The sequence below is a fragment of the Lotus japonicus genome, chromosome 6, assembly GCF_012489685.1.
Source record: "Lotus japonicus ecotype B-129 chromosome 6, LjGifu_v1.2".
NCBI lineage: Eukaryota > Viridiplantae > Streptophyta > Magnoliopsida > Fabales > Fabaceae > Lotus > Lotus japonicus.
Genome location: NC_080046.1, coordinates 64,414,676 through 64,432,726, shown reverse-complemented (window position 1 = coordinate 64,432,726; position 18,051 = coordinate 64,414,676). Strand labels below are relative to the sequence as shown.

General features: G+C 35.7%; 2 protein-coding genes across 2 annotated transcripts; both read left to right on the top strand.

The window, feature by feature from the left end:
- Window positions 1-1,666: 1,666 nt before the first annotated feature.
- On the top strand, window positions 1,667-7,851 carry LOC130723328 (receptor-like protein 4). Its single transcript, XM_057574328.1, has 10 exons — window positions 1,667-1,861; window positions 2,580-3,635; window positions 4,037-4,184; window positions 4,716-4,787; window positions 5,070-5,141; window positions 6,394-6,465; window positions 6,544-6,621; window positions 6,761-6,942; window positions 7,178-7,317; window positions 7,435-7,851. Exons 1-9 carry the CDS (start codon window positions 1,765-1,767, stop codon window positions 7,300-7,302), a joined length of 1,902 nt encoding a protein of 633 aa, XP_057430311.1. The 5' UTR covers window positions 1,667-1,764; the 3' UTR covers window positions 7,303-7,317; window positions 7,435-7,851.
- Window positions 7,852-12,479: 4,628 nt separating this feature from the next.
- LOC130726965 (ethylene-responsive transcription factor 12) lies at window positions 12,480-13,371 on the top strand. Its single transcript, XM_057578287.1, has one exon. It carries the CDS (start codon window positions 12,637-12,639, stop codon window positions 13,138-13,140), a length of 504 nt encoding a protein of 167 aa, XP_057434270.1. The 5' UTR covers window positions 12,480-12,636; the 3' UTR covers window positions 13,141-13,371.
- The last annotated feature ends 4,680 nt before the right edge of the window (window positions 13,372-18,051 follow it).

Here is an 18,051-nt window from a genome sequence, read left to right as displayed (position 1 = left end):
CCTTCCTAACTTTGAAGCCAATTCACATAGAAGCACACACAAATGAAAGGGAAGAACACAATATTAAAAAGGATATGAATGTCATTTTGTAGATAATTCCCTCTCTCATTATTTTCATGCTAGACTTGGATGGAAAATTGACATTTCATTGTTGTACTAAGATTTTCATCTCTCCATATTTTCATGCCTCCCCCAAAGGGCCCAAACGCACAAAAATCTATTTTTCGTGTCACATTTCCCTTTCCATTTATAATCCTCCCTTGAATTTTCGTTAGAAAGAAACATAGTAGCAGTGAAAACGATTAGGACCAAAATACAATTAAAAGGACAAGATGTAATTAAGTATCATACTCCCTAAGTTCCTAATTATAAAACCTAGTTTCAAAATTTTCGTGTTCCTCAATATAAGACCTCTTACAATAATCTAGCAAAAGATTTTGTCTTCTTCCATATTTACCCCTCACATTAATTGTATGTTTCCAATTTCAAAGTTACCACCTACCATTAATTACTACTAATCCAACTAACTATGACTTTTGGTATAAATGCAATGATTATTAGTGAGAGAAAATGACAAAGGGTAAATAGGGAAGAATGTATGTATTTTTAAAAAACCAATACACTTATTAGTCACATTAAGTGCTTTCTTAATAAGCGTAATTTTTTGGAATAAGTCTTATATTTAGGAACGGAGGGAGTATATACTATACGCTTTTCCTGCTGAAAAAATTGAAAATTGAATAATAATTTGATTGGAGGTTCCATTTTTTTGTGAATGAAAAAAAATATGCATGGGTCAGTCTCTCACGTCAAGAAAAAAAATGAGCATAACTAAGTTAATTAACATATTAGTTTAACACTTCCTCTCACACTCCATCCTTAAATAAATGATTGATGTTTCAATTCTCAATTCCTTTGAAAAAAACTTATAACTAAACCAACCTCTACCAAGTCAATTCATTTACTCTCAAAAGTCAAAGACGATGACCAATGAACTATGGAGGTCAAACATGTAATTTCAGCAATGCAGCATAGAATTTCATCTTTCACTTTCCCCTCCCGTGAACCCTGCAAATATTTTCATTTTCTATGCACCATTCTTCTCCCCAAGGGAATAAAGGGTGGGGTTCACATGCTACAGAATAAAAATCCTCTATATGCAAGACCATGGGGCATGCTACACTCACTCCCTCTTCCTCACATCTTAACCGTCAAAATCGAAACCCATAAAACAGTCTATTTTTAAAATATATTGAAAAAAACACAAAATATGTAGTATTATATGAGATTTAAAAACCACCGTTGATGTTGGTAGTAGACACCGGCGGTGTAGAAAGTGTGATAAGGCTCAGCAGCACAGTGACATTAATATTATTATTATTAGGGATAATCCTCTAATTGGTCCCTGTGGTTGTGTGGCCGTCTGAAATTAGTCCCTCCCGTAAAATCTAAGTCCTCGCGTTTGAAAAGTGTGTGGAAATTAGTCCCTCCGGCGAGGACCTGCTACACACACTTTTTCAAATGCGAGGACTTAAATTTTACGGGAGGGACTAATTTCAGACGGCCACACAATCACAGGGACCAATTAGAGGATTAACCCTTATTATTATTGTCTACTTCAGTTCTGCAAGTTTTAATAGTTACTGGAATAAATAATTTCCCAACTGTTTATGTTAATGCAAAGTGCAGACACGTCCAACTATCTTCACTTTCTCTCTCTAGAAAAACCAGCGATGTGAGAGAGAGAGAGTGTGAGGGAAGAAGATGAAGATGGAGATGCCGAAGACCACAATGCTTCGATTTCTTCTGCTGCAGATGCTCTTTCTCTGCTTTGCTTCCACCGCTCATGCTGCTCAACGAGGTGAGCTTCCTCTGCTACCTGCTTCATGCTCAATTATTTCCCCTTTTCTAGCATCAGTTCATGTACAATTGAAGTTCATAAATGGGTTGATGCAGCTTGGATTTCACTCTGTTTTGCTTTCAATTGTGTCATCAAGGAAAATTGCATGCGTGTGTGTCAGTGTGTGTAGTACTGCTGGTTGTAATTGGCGCTTGAATCTGAGTGATGAGGATGAGGGTTCGTTTGAATTTGGCTGGAATTACTCAATTAGATTAACAATGGAAAATTCTTCGATCTGAAGAATATTACAACTATTTCAGCTTGTTCAAACTCTGGAACAATCTAAGTTTGACTCCTTTTTTAGTTACACTCAGTCTCAATAAGAATAGGTACCCTGTTGAAATTGCTTCAGTTCGTTTTATAACTTGCTTTTTTTGTTACATTTTGCTTGAATGGTTGCATTTAATTGGCTAACATCTCAGGAAGGTGATTAAGTTATGCTTTTGTAATGTGTGAGAGTATGCTATGCAATCAATCTATTGGCATTATGCAAACAGTAAGAGCTAGTTCCCACTCCCTGGCTGTTTTTTCTGGTGGATTTTAGTGTCAACGAAACGAGCGCGATTGCTTGCACATTCCAAATGATAGGATTTCCATAAATTTGAGATGTTTTTGTTTTTTGAAACTTTATTCACAATTGACTTGGACCAAAATTTATGCAACTTTGTATTCATTGCAGGGCCATTTGCTATGCGTATAAACTGTGGGGCTCGTCAAAATGTTCAAACAAAACCAACCACAACCCTTTGGTATAAAGACTTTGGATATACAGGCGGCATCCCTGCCAACGCGTCTACAACAAGTTACATCGCCCCTCCTCTCAAAACTCTTCGCTATTTCCCCTTGTCTGGAGGTCCTTCAAATTGCTACAACATTCATCAAGTGCCAAAGGGGCACTACTCAGTCAGGGTCTTTTTTGGACTTGTTGCTCATGCTAGAACTACTGATGAACCTCTATTCGACATCTCAATTCAAGGCACTCAAATATATTCCTTGAAATCAGGTTGGACTAATCAGGATGATCAAGCATTTACTGAAGCCCAAGTGTTTCTTATGGATCGTTCTGTCTCAATCTGTTTTCATAGCACTGGTCATGGAGATCCAGCAATTCTTTCAATCGAGATTCTTCAAATCGATGACAAAGCTTATTATTCTGGATCACAGTGGAGCCAAGGGACAATACTTAGAACAGTTAAAAGGCTGAGTTGTGGTTTTGGGCAGTCAAAATTTGGTGAGGATTATGGTGCATATCCTCTAGGAGGGGACAGATTTTGGCAGCATATTAAGACTTTTGATCAGGGCTCTGATCGACCTAGATCTGTTGAAACTAGAATAAAAAAGACTTCGCTTGCACCAAACTTCTATCCAGAAACTCTTTATCGATCAGCACTTATTAGTACTAGTAGCCAGCCTGATTTAACATATACATTGGATGTGGATCCCAGTAAAAACTATTCTATTTGGTTACATTTTGCTGAGATTGATAATTCAGTGACTTCCACAGGACAAAGGGTCTTCGATATTATGATAAATGGTGATGTTGCTTTTAAAGATGTTGACATTGTGGAATTGAGTGGGGATCGTTATACTGCCCTTGTGCTTAATAAAACTGTTACTGTTAATGGGAGGACATTGACAATAACTTTGAGGCCGAAAGAAGGAAGTCTTGCCATAATCAATGCAATAGAGATATTGGAAGTTATAATGGCTGAGTCAAAAACTTTATCAGATGAAGGTACATATGCCAACTCCTAATTTTGTTTTTGGAGTACACCCTTTGACCTGTTAACACACCTCAAGATAATCTAATTGGGGTCTGTGGCTCATTCTAAATACAAATTAAATTGGTTTCGACCAAATTATGTGTTATTAGCCTGTTATTTGCTACTTTTAAATGCAGTGTCGTACTTCTTTGGTCTCTGTCTTGTCATATTGTCTTTAGCGGATTGCTCTTGTTGTTCTTTCTTCCTCTTCCTTTCAGCGATGACATTCAAGCTTAATAGTATTGATTGGTTACTCTATTTTTACTTTTACGTCTTCTCTAATTTTATATACTATTAGTGGTATCAAATGTGATTTCCTGTAATCCAAATGCATGTTAATTTTTGCTAGTTAATCGTTGTTCTTTTACTCTAGTTAAGGCCTTACAAACATTGAAGAAGGCTTTGGGGCTTCCTCCTAGGTTTGGGTGGAATGGTGATCCTTGTGTTCCTCAACAACATCCATGGACTGGAGCAGATTGTCAATTAGACAAAAGTAGTGGCAGTTGGGTCATTGATGGACTGTAATTTCTTATTACCCTTATTCTCAGGCTGTTATTGTACATTTGATTGTGTGGTGACATTATACCTGCATTTTTATTTCTCAATATTTTCTTTTTGTACCAAAACCAAGAATCAAAACTTTGTTTTTTCAGCATCAAAGCCTCTAAATCAGCAAAATTGAATCCCACCGACCCCCCCCCCCCTCAAAGCGAAAAAAAGGTACTGACCAATGAAACTTACTTTCAAACTGATCAGCCGAACTTGTTTTCCAAATTTGTTTCATTCACTCATTTGGGAAGTTCACGTTTTGTATGCTCAAATCAACCATTTTGTGCCCATTATTTGAGGAAGTAGCGCTTATATTGGCCCTCCCCTTTCTTAACATTTCTCTGGACCCTGTTTGCATCAAAAGAAAATTCTCTCCATCTGCACTTAGCAAGGAAATTAATACTTACCACTAGGGTGAAAAGCATTTGTTTTGCATCGGAAGCTGTATTAAATATTAAATTATAATAACTTGCTTACTTGTTGCTGTATCTGTTGATGAGCAGTGGTCTTGACAATCAAGGTCTGAAGGGTTACTTGCCAAAAGACATTTCCAGGCTGCATAATCTACAAATCCTGTAAGCCCTAAATACATTCCTTTCAGCCAAACATTGTCGTGGGATGGATGTACGAATTATGCTCAATATGTTGTTGATAATAAAATGGATTGTTAGGTCTAGGCCTTGATCAATATGTTGATACTTACCACTAGACCTAGGCATTGATCAAATAGCAAACTGCATGATTTGAATAATTTGTCTGACCTTTTAATTTTTTCTGTTCAATTCACTATTCCCTTAGAAATGTAAACGCTTACTTTCTTGCTCATTCCTTATGCTTATTTTACTTGTACATTACAGAAACTTGAGTGGAAACAGCATTCGTGGAGCCATTCCATCTTCAATTGGAAAAATAACTAGCTTGCAAGTGCTGTAAGCGACTTCTTGCTCTTGCTCTTCTCAGTTCATATGGCTGATTGGTTCTGTTGTTTATATTTTCCAAGTTCATAAAATGTAGTACAATTCCAATATGAGATTCTCATATTCGGCACAACCACGCACGTTTGTTGAGAATTTATGTCAGCTCCAATCCTGATAGCAATTCTTCTGTGTGAACCAAGCCTTAGTTCTAAAGGAATAAGATAGTATGGGATCTTAAAATTAAAGTAGCTGCAAGATCTCAGGAGCAAGATACGATGAACATGAAAAATGAACTTGTATTTGTAGTTTTTACAACTTATTTTGTTACTAATGAGTCTTCATTTTGCTGACTTACTCTTGCTGATCTCCTACATGGATTGTGATAGAAACCAATAAAACAGTTAACAGGAAGAGTAAAAGATGAGAGGAAATGGATTGATTTGATTAATGGAACAAGAAGAAAATACAGTAGTCACTGCTACTCCAGAGCTAAGCTCCTATAGAGAAATCATGCTTCTCTATTCTCTATTACAATTAGCTAATTTCCAGGTGCCTCTCACTAGCTAACAGAATTCCCCTGATTCCCGTAACTAACTCTTCTTAGCATCTTTCCCTCACTCTGCCAGCTCACTCCCCTTCTAGGTGCTTCCTTTCTTTCCCCTTCTAACATACACACGCCACACCTTGGGCCTAGTATTAGTTATATCAGCCCATTCCTGACTTGGGGGCCTATCAGATTAAAGCGTATCCTTTGTAACTATATATCATATTAAGTGTACCAAAAAAAAAAATCATATTAAGGCCTCAGAAATTAAGAACAAATGAACGAAAAGGGAATTTGATTAAGTAATATATTTTACTTATAGTTTATATATATATATATATGTGTGTGTGTGTGTGTGTGTGTATGGAATTAATAGCAATACAGTGATTAATCCATGTTGCAAAATCACTATTATTTGTAAAAGCTAAGGGCTAAATTTACATTAAAAAAGTTTGCAAAGAAAAGGAATCAGATACCTAAGATTCTAAACTAAAGGTTTATGTTTTAGGGTCAGCATTGCTTTCGTTCTCTATATTGAGAGGTCAGCCAATTTGCAAAATGCTTTATTTGTGTGTCAGTGGCTAGTAGTACTTCAATGACTCAGTTTCTTCATGCTTCGATTTAAATTACTTTAGATTAGCTTCACTGTGAGATTACTGGAAGGTTTGAATCCTTTATTTGGCTGTCATGGTAATTTTTGAATGCCATGTACACATGCAGTGACCTGTCCTACAACTTATTCAATGGATCGATTCCTGAAAGCCTTGGACAATTGACATTGTTACAAAGACTGTAAGATTCCTTAATCTTTTAACTTGCGCAAGAAAAATAAGAAGACTAGAAGTTTCTATTAAAAAAGTCTTCATGCAGGAACCTTAATGGCAACTCTCTGTCTGGAAGGGTCCCAGCTACTCTAGGAGGAAGACTTCTGCACAGAGCTAGCTTCAAGTATGTTGCCAATATTAAACACTCGAATAAACCTAAAGTGAATTCATATCCAATTCGAGGAGAACCATATATCTTCATGCTGTTTCTCCCCTTTCTTTGGTATTAAGGTTTCTAAATCTACATTTCTGGATGTCTGCAGTTTTACCGATAATGCAGGTTTGTGTGGTATGCCCGGATTACGTACATGTGGAACTCATCTTTCTGCCAGTGCGAAAGTTGGTATTGGGTTAGGTGCTTCTATAACTTTTCTAGTTCTGATTACCGGTTCAGTTTGCTGCTGGAAAAGGAGACAGAATATCCTCCGGACTCAACAAATTGCAGGTGAGGATGTTAATATCTGTGGCTTGCTGTTATCTTAGTACTCTATTACTGGGTTGAGTTTATACCAGTTGCATTGCACTTGTACTTAAGTTATCAATCTAAACACAGTTGCATTGCATTCCACTTGTACTGGGTTGAATCAGGCAAAATTATGAAACACCCTCTGGTAACCTTGCTGCTAAGCATAGCTAACATAATCTTGGATGGAAATTTATACCTTAATTTTCTTTTGTAGCGAGGGCAGCTCCATATGCAAAAGCAAGGACTCATTATTCACGTGACATCCAAATGACAAGGCATAATAATTATGGCAATACTCGCACTGCTGCGGAGAATGGGCCTATCTTGCTTACACAATAACATCCCATTATTCTGGTATCTTTGGAAGACTATCCTACAGTTTCTGTCTCACAACTTCAATTAATCATCTTTTTATCCAGTTAATCTTCAATTAGAAGGCTTATATATGTGGTATTTTGGTGTGAATGGCAGGTTAATCTGATCTTCGATGGCTTTATCCAATGGTGTGCTTCCCCCAAATATTGACGGAGTTTTTTGAACCCATTGAATCACTTCTTAGAAGCTGCTGAGAACCTTCCTAATTTGTAAATCAGAAAATTTTGTACATTACCATGTTTACGTCTTCATTTCTCCCCTGTTTCTGAGCTTCTATACATTTCTATCTGTTCATATAGGATTTGTCAGTTGTCACAGTTAAAAAATTGAAATGCAAATAGAAATTATAGTGTACCAATGTACCATGGAAGATTAGTGATGTCTAATTTACATATTTTCCACAGTTTTTTCAGTTGTATCCTGTTTCAGTTAATGTACGGAATGGATAATTGGGCAATGGTTTATGCTTTGATAAGAATTACAAATAATGAGGATCTGTCTGTTGTTCTTCAATCATTATAAGTTTGATTCCAGGGTCCTGGTCTCCTGTAGTCCTGAGCATCCACAATGCAAGTGGCTTACAACATCTCTTAGCCATAAGCAACATTGCCTTTTTTTTTCTTCTATTGAAGCATGCTAACATGAAAAGAGAGAGGCCCAACCTTGATATGGATCATAGGTAAACTACAAAAAAACAAGCAAAGGAGACTAGGTCCCCTTAGACACACAACTGACACAAGTACAAGGGTCTCCCGTGTGGGCAAAGTGTTTCCTGTGTTTAGCATGAGTTGTTTATGAATGACTTAAATTCTATGTATCATTTTAGACTCACCGGAATTGTGTTAAAGAATTCAAATTAAAAACCATCATTATGAATGTTCAGGTGATATTTGGCTCATTGATTTCTTGTTATGGATAGTTTTGTATGAAGAACTATATTAAGATTAAAGCCTCTGACCTGAAGAAGTTCATGTACGGCTTAAGAGAATGTTTATAAATTCTTACAAAAAAAAAAGGAATATAATCATTTGAATAACGCAATCTTCAGTTATCTGTGTAGATGCATTTGAGCCAAACTGAGCTGGAGCTAAGTGGAGCTGGGCTGAAAATATATGTGATCATGGCTTGACCCATATTCGGTTGAGAACAAACATGAGAGATCACGGGCATCGCTTTTTGCACACCTCAGGTTTACATTATTTATGCTTTGACAAAAAAACAAACTTATTAATTAGGCTTAATACATCAGAAGGCCCCTGTAATTGTAAAGGGAATCAAATCCAGGACCTAGAAAATTTTTGCATCAAATTGGGTCCCTAGAAAAAAATTTTTAATTCAATTAAGGCCAAAGTGTAACAGCTTTCAATTTTATCCCAGTCATCAATTCCACGTGGCTTTTATTATTATTTTTTAATTAAAAAAATAATAATAAATTATTTTTAATTCCAACTCAATTAAATAATTAGAAAAAAATTAAAAACTTAATAAATAACCTAATCTAATCTAATAATCCCTATAACCAATCCCTAATTTAAACATTTTCACCCCCAAATTGAACCCCCAAGGCCATTGAATTTAAGAACCCCCAAACTACCTCCAATCTGACTAACTAAACTCCCTAGCTTTTCCACGCATACAGCAAAATTCCTTGAGTTGCCTTCAATACAATCAACAAGATTTCCAGCAGCAATTAATAGTAGAAAAGATGCCCACCTTTCCACTGAGAACTAGAAACACGCATAGAACATGCATACTCTTGGATTGGAAATCCATTCGTATACTGTGAAGGAAAACTTCTTTTTTTTTTTGCCCACTAAACCCAGATCAAACCAAAATCAAATATACTCTTGGATTGGAGAACCACTAAATCCAGAATCAAACCATGAAACCCAGAATCAAACCACCAAACCCATAATCAAACCAGCAGAATTTTCATAAAACCCCACCTGCAAAACCCACCAAACCCAGAATCAAACCAATGAGACATAACCATGTAAACCCAAAATCAAAAATTGGGGGGAAATTGAGAAACAAGTTATGAAGAAGAAATTGAAATGGAATCTGACCTTGATAGGAGGAGAGGCCATTGAGGTCGAGCAGAGGCCAGCGGTAGTGGTGGGGATCGGAGTAGGGGGCATTGAGGTCGAGCAGAGGCCAGCGGTAATGGTGGAGATCAGGGGAGGGGGCGTTGAGGTCGAGCAGAGGCCAGTGATGGTGGTGGAGATCGGAGGAGGGGGCGTTAAGGTCGAGGCAAAGGCCACGGAGGGAGGGAGCGACGCCGTCGTAGGCAAGGGCGGCTTCATGGTCTTCTTCCTTCTCTTCTTCCTTTTCTTCTTCCCTCTTCCTTCTTCATCGATAATTCCAGAGAAGATTAGGTTAGGATTTTATTTTTTTAAAGATAGGTTTGTTTTTTATAATTGAAATGAGTTGGAATAAAAAATAATTTAAGATTTTAAAAAATTAAAACATGTGGCATAAGTTGTCATTTAAAAAAATTATAAAAGCCACGTGGATAATGTGACGGACTAAAAATCGAGCCACATCAGCGGCTGGCACACTTTGTCCTTAATTGAATTAAAAAAAAATTCTTAGGGACCCAATTTAATGCGAAAATTTTACAGGCCCTGGAATTGATTCCCTTTACAATTTCAGGGGCCTTCTGATGTATTAAGCCTATTAATTATGTACCTAAAAATTCCATCGCATAAGCTTTATGATTAAACATAAGAAATGTTTTAGTTCTAGAAGAATAAAAAGTCTTGTACTCTCAAAAGTGTTGACAGACAAGAAGACTTCAATATCAAAAGTGGATACTCTATAATTAGGAAGCTACACTAGCAAAAAAACAATTTTAGTCAAGAATTTTGTGACAGATTAATTTTCTGATGCAATCATAAACAGAAGAGTTTAATTTTGATGTACCGACAGTGTAAAGTTTATTTACACTGTCAACCAATCAGATTTTAAAAATGTGAGAAAATCTCTCTTTTCATTTAATTTCATTAATGGACTTGGCATATCCTTGAAATCTAATTAGTTGACGGTGTAAAAAAATCTTTACACCGTCGGTGTATCAAACTTTTTCTCCAAACAGAAAACAAGAATAGTGGCCATATTCTTATAAAATTACATAATTATCCATACATTTGTAACAAATTAAACAAAAACAAAATAATGGAGAACAAAAAAGTTGCCGTCCCATCATTTCATGGTGGTCATCATATCGTATCATATCATAGTCATAATAGACCAACAAAGAAAAACAAAAGGCAAGTATGGAAAACACAAATAGAAAAATTAAATTACGTAACTTGTCCTCGTGCAGGGGAAGAAGATAATCAACATCAACATACACACACAAGATGGTCCAAGAGAAACCCCAAACGTGTGCACTGTGCAGATAAAGCCTGATATGGCATTTTTTGTACAAAAAGACAACTTAAAATGGCATTTTAAAACCCTTTATGAATTACCATGTTTTTTCATATAGTTACTTCTCCCCGTTTCAATGTTTGCTCGTACAGTTAGATATGGGGTAAGATTCTTACCACTTTATCATTTTTCTTCTTTTGTATTCAATACCTCATTTTTTCACTGTTCAGATGGAAAAAAATGTTAATGTGTGATAAGAATCTTGAGATAACCATACTACAAAAGCTAGCTGTTGTAGTTAGAAAACCCAAGGCCTTATAAATCCCATATTAGAATCTCATATTTTCAATGTGGGACTCGAGTCCTATACCCTGCAATGGGGTCCTAACATCTAACAGCGCTCCGCGGTCCCGACGCCCACGTGGACTGGCTGTGCACTAGCCCCTTGACTAGTCCCGAGTGAACATAGCAATGCCGGTGTCACCACCCGCGCCACTCGTTTGCAGCTCAGAGACATGGTGTAAGGCTTGATACTATTGATAAGAACCTTGGGAGAGACACACCACAAAAGCTAGTTGTTGTAGTTGAAAAGCTCAAGACCTTATAAACCCCACATTAGAATCTCATACTTTTAATGTGAGGGTCAAGTCTCATACCTTACAATATGCAGTCCTAACAATGTGAAATGGTTGCTTAATATATAGTACTTGTTTTTCGTTTTGATATCTTTGCTGATGATCACATATAATTTTTTAATTATTATAAATATGATTGAAAAATGTATATGATGAATCATAAAATGGTGTAAGGTAGAAAAGCAACCAAATAGCATTCACGTGACCATTATTACACATCCGTATCTGTAGGCACACACATACTGTGCCCATCTGCTACCTGCAGTCACTCTGAATCCCCACCCTGACTTTCCCACTCTCACACCTTTTTCAATTTTCTTTATTCTTTCAACTTCTTTATTTCTTAAAAAGAAAATGAAAAAGCTGAAAAATGAAAGAGAGGTGAGGACAGAGCCCAACATCAGAAGAAAAGAGAAGAGAGTCAAACACGCCAACGAGACCGTATCAGCCCATCCATCTTCATCTTCTCAGTGAGTGTGGCCCAACTTCACCTGTTCCCTGCTACTCAGACACCATTCCACGTGGGACTCTCTGTCACCGCACCAACCCCAAACCCCACCCCACATCACTCCCTATTTTCTCACCTACAAAATTGCTAACAACACTCTCTTTCACACTCTTTTTTAAATACTTCTTAATTATTTGACCAGTCAAAATACATAAACTTCACCTTCTTATTTTTAGGAAGATTTATATAAATTTTAACCAATTAAAAATAGTGTTGCTAATTAATAATTCTCTTCCCTCCAATTACACCCCAATAAACCTCCCTCCAATAACACCATTCATTCAATCTCAAAAAAATAAACATAAACACACAAAAATAAATTAGTAGTTGTAATAATTAATATAATTAATATTTCTTCAAAAAAATGTCAGGCGCCGTTCAGCAACGCCGTACACGACATCAGTAGGGCTAACGTCACACTACCCATCGCCCCCTTCCAACCCCACACGTCTCATCAGGCGGCGGCCCTCCCTCCTGGTAGGTCCCACAATAACTTTTGATCCAACCATCACCACCGTCCAATCAACAATCAACGGCTCTCATCGATTCTATCCAAATTTTCCTCGCCGCTCGTGTGTCGTGTATTGTATATATAAACCAAAAGGCAAACCACAAAAGTGAAGAACAACGGAGTAGTAGGAAGAAGGTGGTGCCGGCTAGCCGACAATTACGGGAGGTTACGTGGGTCCCTCCACCATTATATACCCCATCACAACACTCTTGAGTTTCTTCACTCCCTCTTTCTTTCTGTTTTTCTCTTCTCTGTTTTTGTTGCTTCCATCCATGGCTTCTTCATCTTCTTCAGCCTCTCGTGAAGGACACTACAGAGGAGTAAGGAAGCGACCATGGGGACGCTATGCAGCTGAGATTCGCGACCCGTGGAAGAAGACACGTGTCTGGCTTGGCACATTCGACACTCCAGAAGAAGCTGCCCTAGCCTACGACGGCGCCGCTCGTTCCCTGCGTGGAGCCAAGGCCAAAACCAACTTCCCTCCAGCTCCGCTCGCTGCTGGTCTCTGCCTCGACCTCAACGCCCCCTCCTCTGATCTCCACCACCACCGCTGGCCCTCCGTCCCCTCCCGTGGCCTTGCCCTCAGTGAGTTCCTCCACACCGGCGTCCTCAAAGACATCAACCCGCCTCAGCCTCCGCCAGTCACCGTCGCTGTCAGCGCCCCTTACGTCACCGTCGCTCAAGTTGCAGAACCTTCCCCTACGGCGTCGTTTCTTGGACTCATCCGGCGTGGAATCCCCATCGACTTGAACGAGCCTCCACCACTGTGGCTTTGAACCGTGAAAATAATGAGTTAGCGTAACTGAGATCTATGTATCGTAGGCTTTGAACGGCGTCGTTTTGCAGTTTTCTAATTAAATTGTGTTATTTTCCCTCTTGAATCTTCATGGTCATGTTTCATTAGAGATGAACACGTTTGTTATAATCAATCATAGAGGGAGCTTCTAGTTCTATCTGTCTATGTGAGACTATCTAACATCATTGTAAATATAATTATTTATTTTCTATTTTCATGTCTATGCTTATTTCCGTTAAGATAGTACTGTACGTTAAAACATCATTTTCCCGTCGCATTATTTGATATATAGGTTAGGCTCGTGCTATATAGATACATAGATTAATGGTGGTGTTTGAAATAATAATGTTGGTTGTTTATCTTTGTACCAAAAGTGTGGTAGCGTTTTGCGGTGTGCTTTTGGGATGTTGGGCGGCGGGGTAGACAGCCGACGAGGGATTGACACCCGTTGATGTGTTTGGAGATTGGACCACCTAGCGCACTAGGTGGTGGTGCGAGTGGGTGACACGCGCGGTGTGGAGGAGAGTGGGGTGGAGTTCTGTTGGGGAGCGGGAACTGCGATGCGAGCGTGTGGGTATCAGCATGATGGCATTCCTTTTCTAGTCAGAGATCTGGTTCTTATCATTTTGGCAGCGTATATTTTCCTTTACTTTTAGACCCATTCGCTGTCTTAGGCGCGTCTCACCAATTTCGTCCTATTACCGCTACACATTTAATTGCCTTGATTTATTTTTTTACAAATTAAAGGGAACTATTTGTATATAATTATTGTATCCTAAATCCTAATGTAATAGTAGTAATAATCTTGTTAAGGGAACAATGGGGATAAACTCGATAGTACTATCATGTTTATCAAACTCGTTTCCGATTATAACCATCATCACCCTCATCCATTGATGACCTCCTCACTGTTATGTTCGCCATAACTAATTGCTTAATCGAGGATGTTCATGTTTAACTCACCCTATTACATTGAGTATCTACTTATCAACCAAGACACAAGGTTTGAGAATGGACTAAAACCTCAAACCATGGGAGTCAACCTCTATAAAAAGCAAAACTTATGAATATATACTTCATAACCTCACTTTTCCTCCTAACTCTACCTTTTAACTTGAACGTCAAAGTGATTTCGTACAAACTCGTTTTAGGCACTAGAGACGATAGAGCGTGACAATTATACCTCCATTGTTCATATTCGTATGAGATTGACTCTGACACGTTACAACATACTCTATTATTCTCATTATATCTAGTATGAGGAATGGATAAGAGCAAATACAGCCCTGTGTGGTCACATGAAATAAAATATTTAATAATAATAATAATATATATAGAATTCTTAGTTATTTTTTTGTTACAATTATTAATTTATTATAATCAGGTGGTAGTAGAATGAGAGTAATCATGTGGCGTGTGGGTCCACTATGTATATTCAAGGAACCTAACAACATCTTGTGCTTTCTCATTTTGGATAAGTAGCACAATTAGTGAATAAATAATTTATTAAGTACGTTTATCAAGTTTTGAAAGTTTTTAGTACATTTTAGGGGAATCAAGCGCGTGCACATTGTTCATATGCCGGCTTTAAAAAGGTTTTTTTTTCTCGATCTCCGTGGTTCATTTTATGTGATTTCAAATCACCCGACATTTTTATATTTTAAGCACTAAATATTATGACATCTTAAGAATAAAGATTATAAATTTTTATTGAATAAGGCTTCACTCTTGCACACACAGTGCAAGACCTAAGATGCACTTACACCTTAACAGCCACCTAATTTTTATATTAAAAAACCTAAAAGTTAGATTTATCTAATTTTTACACTTGTCAAAAATGTTAATGTATTATTCATTGAGCTTTTTTGCCTGAGTACAAAACAGTGGCTAGTATGTTTGGGATGGTCTTCTCACTGTTAGACCAAAATGGGCACTCTTTTACCTTTTTGTTTTTCTTTTTACCTTTTTCTTTTGACCATCCAGCTTTTCTATGGCCAACAAATGGAGTCCACTATAATTTGTTTATTATATAGTAACCTTTCTTCTTGACAATAAAAAGCCGTATATTTCTGAATTTTCTATTTTCAAGTTTTAATCTCTTTTTAGGGTCTGCCAAATTTAGGGTTGTTAAATGCAGTTTGATGATGGAAGTTTACGGTCTAGAAAGAATCTCAATATCTCATAATCTTTAAATAATATTAATATATATATATATATATATATTAGTAAAGCTCACTTGAGCTAAGTATTAAGTACAAATACACATATGTATTAAATCATAAAAGCTCACATACCTTTATATTAAATACATTAAAAAATAAAATATTTAATAAACTAAAAACTGAAAAAGAAATTGTATTATAAAAACCTATTCAACTACTTATATTAAATAACAACATTCATAGACTTAAAATTCACTTGAGCTTTGCATTTGACAAATTTAAAAAATCAAAATAAAAAACAAAATAATATTTATTAATAAATAATTTAAATAAAATACTTTTAAAATAAAAAAATTTCTATCAATATACATCTATCTATATTGTACTTGGGGCTCTTATTTCCCAAAGTAATTATTTATATATATATATATATTTGGTTTTTCAAAAAAAAAAATATATATCTCTCTATATATATATTAGTAAAGCTCACTTGAGCTAAGTATTAAGTTCAAATATACATGAGAACCTACATACATTAGTAAAAAAACTGGTGTTTTAATGAGATAGTTTAGTGAGTGAATGAACGGGTAGTGGAAACTTGTGCACTAATGATTTCAGTTTTAAACTTAATAAATATCAAATGTATAAGCAAAAGAGTAACATCCATGTTAAAAGTGTAACAGACCACAAAGTTATATCTGCAAATGGTTTTAGCACAGTACCATAAATTAAAATCAAATTTAATGTTAATTTTAAACTAATATCAGTTTAGTCCAAGAAAAAAAAAACTATTAACAATAAAGCATACTTCCGCCAAAATTAATCTTGATATGCAATGGTCTTAGTTTGCAGTCAAATTTTCTGCAGGAATATATGTCTATTTTTCTTAAACTCACAAACTCTTAGAATTCCTTAACATAGTAACTCTGAAGAAAAACTAACATCAAATTAAAAATAGTGGCATGATGACAATACCAGTGTCGAAAACTGAATAAAATTGTTAATGTTAGGAGGCTATTCAACTATCTACATTAAATAAATAAAAAACGAAATGTATTATATTGAACCATACATCTATTATATCTCTATATAAACAAACCAGTGAAATCACTCACAAACTCAAATTATTCATATTTCTTAGACTTCAGCTGCTGGTGAGAAAAAAATGACAATTATCTCTAACTAATTCAACAAGTATGTCATTTTTAATTATTTTAGTTAATTTCAAAATTGATTTTTTAAATTACTCATTCTTATTTCTTTATTGCAGGAGAAAGATCATCAACAACAACAAGAAACACACATTACTTAGTGATATATCCCCGTTGCAGATGATTGGAAAATAAAACTGTGAGTTTCACATATATGGTAATTTACTAAACAATTATTCTCATTCAATTGAAATCATACAAATATATCATCATTTCTATATTTATATGACACAAATCAGTAACAAAGTGTGAGCCACATAAATTTATATAGTGCACTAGAAAGATAAGTGTAAAATGTAGTACTCACTATATTCTTGATAAGAAATAGGAATCTTTCACTCCTCAATATTGTCATATTATGGAAAAAAAAATAGCAACTTAATCATTCAAAGGGAACAAATGACGTCTATCTTGCAGTTTGATAAAATCTATTTTTTATGTTCGTGGAAGTGATTTTAAAAGAACTTCTATACCACCAGCAATGATAAACAACCACATCAATCTTGATAAAAAAAATTAGCACAGCTGATAACATCACTTCAATGACTAAATCAATATTAGAAAGAAAAAAATAGTAGACTACCACATTCATTTCAATACTAATCTAATTAAGTAATTAAATTTCTTTTATATAAAAAAAAACTACTCTCATTTCAATCTCAATAGAAATTTACCTATTTTTTCTTCCGATGAAGCAAAAAAAAAAAAGAAATCTACCTGTTTGATCCTTTTTTCCCTTATTAGAGAAAGAAAGTGTGAGAATATCATAACTCAATTATATTTAATTATACATATATTCTAAATCTTCTTCTAAATAATAGCTTTCTTAAATTTCCGCAAATTTAAATATTACAATTAAAAAATATAAATTAAAAACAAACTCGTGCAACGCACGGGTTTAATTTCTAGTTTAAATAGTAAAGTGAGTAATGTTCCTAAACATTGAATGGTGAATACATCTTGTCTTTTGTTTGGTTGGAAGGAGGGAAAGAGGGAAGGAAAGAAAACACACTAACCGATGAAAGAATTTAGATTAAGGTATAGTCATATTAATAACTCGGATTCTGTGTTTTCTTTCCTTCATTCTTTCCCTCCCTCCAACCAAACAAAGTTAGTATGGTGATCGTAAGAAACTGAGTGATTTTGTGGCTATAACTTCCGTCATTTGATTTCCATGAAATGGGTTAGGAATCTTGCATTACCATGAGAAAGTGAACGTAACTTTCCACTACTCACAAATTTCATGCATCATTTTTTTTATCGTTTTAAATTTTTAAATTTTTAAATTAAATAAAATTTAAAAATATTTTCGAGAATCCTAAGTCATAACCAAATATACCAAGTTTTACTCAGAAATGATATTCCTAACAATTAGACTCCCAAGAACATTATTCATAGGAATGTATTTCTCAACCTTCTACTAAACGCTTCCGTATAGCATTTTTAATGGGAGTTGCTTAATTTGGTTAGAGCACTTAAGCAACGTTGGTTATTTTAGAACATTATTGGAGCAACATA

What these genes read in the sequence shown, in the direction of transcription:
- LOC130726965 (XM_057578287.1), top strand. Translation starts at nt 12,637, where the DNA reads ATGGCTTCTTCATCTTCTTCAGCCTCTCGTGAAGGACACTACAGAGGA.
- LOC130723328 (XM_057574328.1), top strand. Translation starts at nt 1,765, where the DNA reads ATGAAGATGGAGATGCCGAAGACCACAATGCTTCGATTTCTTCTGCTG. An exon ending in TTGACATTGTTACAAAGACT is followed by an intron (nt 6,466 to 6,543) that starts GTAAGATTCCTT and finishes GTCTTCATGCAG; the next exon opens with GAACCTTAATGGCAACTCTC. An exon ending in CCGGACTCAACAAATTGCAG is followed by an intron (nt 6,943 to 7,177) that starts GTGAGGATGTTA and finishes TTTCTTTTGTAG; the next exon opens with CGAGGGCAGCTCCATATGCA.